This window comes from Palaemon carinicauda, chromosome 34, assembly GCF_036898095.1.
Source record: "Palaemon carinicauda isolate YSFRI2023 chromosome 34, ASM3689809v2, whole genome shotgun sequence".
NCBI lineage: Eukaryota > Metazoa > Arthropoda > Malacostraca > Decapoda > Palaemonidae > Palaemon > Palaemon carinicauda.
Window position 1 is genome coordinate 19,098,635 of NC_090758.1, and position 7,500 is coordinate 19,106,134.

Here is a 7,500-nt window from a genome sequence, read left to right on the forward strand (position 1 = left end):
GTAGAGGTTATGTTGAAAATGGGGGGCATATCCAGATGTCTCTGGGTATAATGATGATTGTCAATTGATGGGAAAAGTTGATAGATGTTTTTGATAATGCTATGTTACCTGTCGGTGTTACCTGTCTAAGATGGTATTATTTTCTCTGCCTTCGGTAGCTCTCTCTCTCTCTCTCTCTCTCTCTCTCTCTCTCTCTCTCTCTCTCTCTCTCTCTCTCTCTCTCACCGTAAAGAAAACTGGTTTTTAACTTGAACGTCTACATATTTTTATCATAAAATATTCTATAAGTAGTTTACGTGACCTGTCAGAAATGCTGGCTATCTATTCAGATAGATATTCACACATAAAGATTCAGCCCTTCCCACCACGTCACCTTCCTAAATTTGTGGGAGATTTTTGCCTCAGAGTGTACCGGTCGGGTATCTTCTCTCATCATGGTATGACTACTTCCTCTTTCCTTCACCCGAGAGACTATGAGGGACCAAATCGTCATACCTTTGGTCATACCACTCAGCGTGACAAGAAAGAAATATCATGTTCATTACTTTAATCGGATTTAAAGACATGAGAGTTAAAATAGTATTTTTTTTCTATGGATGACATAGATATTATAATGATAACTGTTGTAGTTGTTACTATCTTTGTCAGTGGTATTTTTACTCCGGATGTTTTATTTGTTGTTACTACTCTTAATATCATTATCAATACTATTATTACAATTAATTTACATAGGTTTTAGAATCGGAATATTGTCGTCATTATCTTCTAGAAACAACATAATATTTTGAAAATCTATAACACAAATATGCAAAAGATATATAAAAAAAAAAAAAAAAAAGCCTATCAACTATGCCATCACTTGCAGAAAATTGGAAATCTATAACACAATGAAAAAGATAAAAATAAAAAAATAGCCTATCAGTTATGCCATGACTTGCAACAGATAAGAAAAGATTAACATCTTTACCATCCGTTTTTTTTTCCACAGGTCCCCTGACGGAAGCGTGGGCAGTTTTGGGAGGACACGTCCTCCTTCCATGTAACATGGATCCACCCGTGGCCAACGACTCCACCCATCTCGTCCTCTTCTACTATGGAGACGCAGGAACGCCCATATATAGGTAAGATAGATGGTCCTATAGTCAATTATTTTTAGTGAGGCAGATGTGCACCAACTCGCAGGGGTGCCCTTTTCGCTCGGAAAAGTTTCCTGATCGATGATTGGTTGGACAAGATAATTCTAACCAATCAGATAGCAGGAAACTCTTCCGAGCTGAAAGGGAACCGCTGCGCGTCGGTTCAAATGCGCCTCATTAAAAAAAATGAGTATAGTGGGACTTGTGACTATGTCAGCTCTAGGGCTTAGTATGGTTATGTTCACTAAGTATTGGAAGCCCTCAGTTGGGTCCAAAGGTGATTGTTCGGTCAGTTACAGAGCCAAAGACCTGACTTTTCGTAGCAATGAAAGGTTCTTATGTTGGTCAGTTAACTGAGAGGGGTCAGCAGCTAGGACAAGGACTACTGTATTTGGGGTCTGTTGTCTGGAAACGGCTGCTGTAATCTAAATACTAACTGGGGCAGTTAGTTTATGGGGGATTATTAGAGTAATTTTAATCCGGAATGGGTCAGTTACCAAGACATAATACAAAAATCTGAAAAATAAAAAGGTCAATTACCAGGATATTTATTAATAATTCTAATCGTAATCGGTTAGCAGCTAGGACATATATCAGATCATTTTAATCCTGAACTATTCAGTAGCCAGGACATAAATCGGATAATTTAATATATCAGATCATTTTAATCCTGAACTATTCAGTAGCCAGGACATAAATCGGATAATTTAATAATCAGATCATTTTAATCCTGAACTATTCAGTAGCCAGGACATAAATCGGATAATTTAAAACTTTAATGGGTCAATAGCCAAGACATAAATGGGATAATTCTAATAAAAAAAGCAGTTATAAGCTAATAAATAAATCAGATAACTTTAATCCTCAACGGGTCAGTAGCCAGGACATAAATTGGATAATTTTGTTAAAAATCACTTCAGCAGATAGGGCATAAATCAAATAATTCAAATCCTCAACGGGTCAGTAGCCAGGACATAAAAAAATTCTGATTTATGTCCTGGATATAAATTGGATAATTTTAATCCTTAATGAGTCAGATGCCTGGATATAAATAGAATAATTTGAATTCTGAACGGGTCAGTAGTCAGGATATAAGTTGGATAATTTTAATCCTTAATGAGTCAGATGCCTGGATATAAATTGAATAATTTGAATCCTTATCGGGTCAGTAGCCAGGATATAAATTGGATAATTTTAATCCTTATCGGGTCAGTAGCCAGGATATAAATTGGATAATACTAATCCTTAATGGGTCGGTAGCCAGGATTTTGATCGGATAATTTTGATTCTTAACAGGTCAGTAGCCATGATATAAATTGGATAATTTTAATCCTGAACAGGTCAGTAGCCAGGACATAAATCGGATAATTTTAATCTGTAATGGGTCAGTAGCCAGGACATAAAATATATTATTTTAATCCTTAATGAGTCAGTTGCTATGATATAAATTGGATAATTTGGATTCTTAACGGGTCAGTAGCCAGGATTTTAATAGCATGATTTTAAGCCTTAACAGGTCAGTAGCCAGGATATAAATCGGATAGTTTATTCCTTAACGCGTAGGTAACTGGGTCATAAATTGGATAATTTTAAACTTTAACAGGTCAGTAGCCAGGATATAAATGGGGTAATCTTAATCCTTACTAGATCAGTAACTAGGACATAAATAGGATAATTTTTATCCTTAACTATTCAGTAACCAGGACATAAATCAGATCATTTTAATCCTTAACGGGTCAGTAGCCAGAATATAAATCGGATGATATTATTCCTTACCGGTTCAGTAGCCAGGACATGACTCGGGCCATTTTAATCCTTATCAGATTAGTAGCCAAGATATGAATAAGATAACTAATCCTTAACTAGGTCAGTAGCCAGGACATAAATCGGATAATTTTAATCCTTAATGTATCAGTAGCCAGGATATAAATCATATAATTTTAAACCTTAACGGGTCAGTAGCCAAGATATAAATTGGTTAATTTTATTTCTGAACCAGGACATAAATCCGATAATTTAAACCCTTAATGGGTAAGTAGCCAGGATATATATCGGATAGTTTTAATCCCTGAATAGTCAGTAACCAGGACATAAATCAGATAATTTTAATCCTTAACGGGTCAATAAGCAGGACATAAATGTGATAATTTCAATCCTTAACGTGTCAGTAACCAGGACATAAATTGGATGGTTTTAATACTTAACGGCTCAGCAGCCTGGATATAAATCAGATTACTTTAAATTTAAAGAGTCAATAAGCAGGGCATAAAACAGATAATTTTAATCCTTAACGGGTCAGTAACCAGGATATAAATCGGATTATATGGATCCTTAATGGGTCAGTAGCCAGGATATAAATGGGGTAATTTCTATCCTTAACCAGTCAGTAACCAGACACTAAAACGGATAATTTAAATTCTTAACGGGTCAGTAACCAGGATATAAATTGGATGATATTATTCCTTACCGGGTTAGTAGCTAGGACATGAATCAGACCATTTTAATCCTTATCAGGTTAGCAGTCAGGATATAAATCGGATAATTCTAGTCGTTAGCGGGTCAGTAACCAGGACATAAATCAGATAATTTCAATCATTAACGGGTTAATAGCTACGATATATAAATTGTATAATTTTAATCCCTAACGGGTAAGTAACCAGGACATAAATCAGATAATTTTAATCCTTTACGGGTCAGTAGCTTGGACATGATTTGGACAATTTTAATCCTTAACGGGGCCTTAGCCAGGATATAATTGGATGATTTTAATCAGAAAAATGTCAGCTGTTAGTGAATTAAGTGATTAATCCATATCCCAGCTCTTGTCAGTTGCCATGACACTAGTCATATAATTTCACTCCTAATTGGGTCACTTGTTAGGTCATTAATTGGATAATTTGAATCCTAAACATGTTAGTTCTCAGGTCATTAACTGGATTGTTTCAATCCTAAGTGGGTCAGTCATTATGACACAAATTGAATAATTTCAATCATAAACGGGAGAGTTTTCAGTACACTGATTGGATGATTTCAATCTCATCCAGGTCACTTATTAGGACGTTAATTGGATAATCTCATTCCTAACCTGGTCAGTTGTCAAGACATTAATTGGATAATTTCAATCTAACCGGGTCAGTTCTCAGGATATTAACTAGATAATTTCAATTCTAAATGTGTCAGTTGTTATGACATTAATTGGATAATTTCAATCCTAACCGGGTCAGTTGTAAGGACATTATCTATATAATTCCAATCCTAGACGGGTCAGTTGTCAGGAAATTATTCGGATGATTTCAATCCGTATTGGGTCAGTTGACAGGGCATTGATTGGATAATCTCAATCCTAAATGGTTCAGTTGGTAGGACACTAATTGGAAAATTTCAGTCCTAACTAGGTCAGATTTCAGGACACTAACTAGATAGTTTTAACTTTAAACAGATTAGTAAGTTGTCAGGTCATTAGTCGGACAATTTCAATCCTAAACACGTCAGCTATTAGGACATTAATTAGATAATTTCAATGTTAAATGGGTCAGTTGTAAGGACATCAATTGGATAATCATAATTTTAAATGTTGGTTTAGCAGTTAATAATAATCAAAGCTCCAATTAAGTCAGTTACAGTGAAAATTGATTTTTTAAAATTTATTTTTTATCTTTTTTATTTACTTTTTTTTTTTTTTTTAGTCAGTTACTGGCAATAAAAAGTGTTATTGTATCAGTTACAAGCACAATCAAATGTGTTATTCAAGTTGTTACCGGCTATGAAATGTTTAATTGAATTAGCCAAAAGTTCTATTTAGCCAGTTACCCATAAATAAATTCCGTAATTTTAATTGATTAGGACAGTGAAGGGCTGGAATTGATCAGCTGCCAAAAATAAGAATCTATAATTACATTAGATTAGAACAGTCAGGGGCTCTAGCAATAAGAAGTTCTTGTTATGTTTGATTAGGAGAGTCAAGGGCTCTAATAAATCAGTTAACGACCAAAAAAAAAAATGTTCTAATTATATTTGATTAGGGCATTCAAAGGCTCTAATTAGTCATTTACCAGCAATAAAAAAAACTCTAATTATATTAGATTACGACATTCAAGGGCTCTAATTGGTAGGTTACCAGCAATAAGAAACTCTTGCTACATTTGATTATAACAGTCAAGGACTCTAATTAATCAGTTACCAGCAATAGAAAGCTCTATTTATGTTAGATTAGGACAGTCAAAGGCTAACTAGTGAGTTACCATAACAAAAAAGCACTAATCATATTAGATTAAGACAGTCAAGGGGTCTAATTAATTAGCTACCAGCAATAACAAGCTCTAATTATTAGAATAGGACCGTCAAGTGGTCTCTTTAGTCAGTTACCAGCAATGCAAAGCTGTAATCTTATTAGATTACGACAGCCAAGAGCTCTAATTGGTCAGTTATTAGCAATAAAAGCACTAATCATATTAGATTAGAACAGTCAAGGGCTCTAATTGGTCAGTTACCAGCAATAAAACGCTCTAATGATATCAAATTAAGACAGTTAAGGGGTCTAATTTATCAGTTACCAGCAATAAAAAGCTCTAATAATATTAGATTAGGACAGTCAAGGGGTCTAATTTATCAATTACCCACAATAGCAAACTCTAATCGTATTAGATTAGAACAGTGAAAGGATCTTATTAATCAGTTACCAGCCATAAAATGCTCTAATATTTTTGGATTAGGACAGTCTAGGGTCTAATTAATACATTACCAGCAATAAAAAGGTCTAATCATATTAGATTAGGACAGTCAATTGGTCTAACTATCTGTTACCAGCAATAAAAAGCTCTAATTATATGAGACTAGGAGGATCAAAGGCTCTAATCAATCAGTTACTAGCAATAAAAAGCTTTAATAATATTAGATTAGTACAGTTAAGGGCTCTAATTAATCAGTTACCAGCAATAAAAGCTCTAATGATACTAGATCAAGACATTCAAGGTGTTTAATTGGCCAGTTACCAGCAATGGAAAGCTCTTTTCATATTAGATTAGGAAAGTCAAAGAGTGTAATTAATCCTTTACCAGCAATAAAAGAACCTCTAATAATATGCCATTATGACAGTCAAGGAGTCTAATTAACCAGTTAACAGCAATAAAAACCTTTAATCATATTAAGTTAGGACTGCCAAGGGCTCTAATTGATCAGTTACCAGCAATAAAGAGCTCTAATCGTATTAGATTAGTACAGTCAAGGGTTGTAATTAATCAGTTACCGGCAAAAAAAACCTCTCATTATCTTAGATTAGGACATTCATGGTGTATAATTGGTCAGTTACCAGCAATAAAAAGCTCTAATCATATTAGATTATGACGGTCAAGGGGTCTAATTAATCATATCAGCAGTATAAAGCTCTAATTATATTAGATTAATACTGTCAAGGGGTTTAATTAATTAGTTACCAGGAATAAAAACCTCTAAATATATTAGATTAGGCCAATCAGGGGCTCTGATTAATCAGTTACCATCAATAATAAGATTTAATTATATCAGAATAAGAGAGTGACGGCTCTAATTGGTCTGTTACCAGCAATAATAAGATTTAGTTATATTAGATTAGGACAGTGAAGGCTCTAATTGGTCAGTTACTAACGATAATGATATTAGAATAAGGCCGTTAAGTGTTCTTATTGGTCAGTTACCAGCATTAAAAAGCTCTAATCATATTAGATTAGGACAGTCAAGGGCTCTAATTAATCAGGTAACTGCAATAATAAGATCTAAATATATTAGATTAGGATAGTGAAGTGGTCTAATTAATCATTTAATAGCAATATAAAGCTCTAATTATATTGGATGATGTCAGTCAAGGGTTCTAATTTATCAGTTACCAGTAATAAGCTCTAACTATATCAGATGAGGACAGTCAAGTGATTTAATTTGTCAGAAAATGTCAATCGAAGGTAAGAACCATAAAATGTACAGGTCAGTTATCATATCTATTAAAAAATTAATGAGATGGATTTTAGGGTCAATCAAAAAAGCCATCTAATGTTTTCTCAAGTTAGCAGTTCGTTCAAAGAGCCACACTGGATCGGTTGCCTGAAGAATAAATGGATATAACTGTGCCAAACAAATTGCTGGGCAATCATCAGCCCAAAATGGCTCACTTGCTATTTGCCGGCAAAGGTATCCTTGAGACAACTGTACTGTTAAGTAATTGTTATAAATTAACAATTGGTGCATACAAGAAATGCATAAACGTTCGAGAATGGATCAAATATTTTCATGGCAACTAAAATAATCATTGAGAGAGAGAGAGAGAGAGAGAGAGAGAGGGTGGTTGGGGTGGGGGTGGGGGGGGGGGGGTTCGAAGTGTCCATACAAAAGCATG

The 7,500-nt window shown here is 34.3% G+C and overlaps 1 protein-coding gene across 1 annotated transcript in view; it reads left to right on the forward strand.

The window, feature by feature from the left end:
• The window catches only part of LOC137626582 (protein turtle homolog B-like), a 330,400-nt gene that overhangs the window by 222,250 nt on the left and 100,650 nt on the right, over positions 1–7,500 (forward strand). The window contains 1 exon segment of the mRNA XM_068357614.1: positions 989–1,121. Coding sequence (XP_068213715.1) covers positions 989–1,121 — 133 coding nt within the window.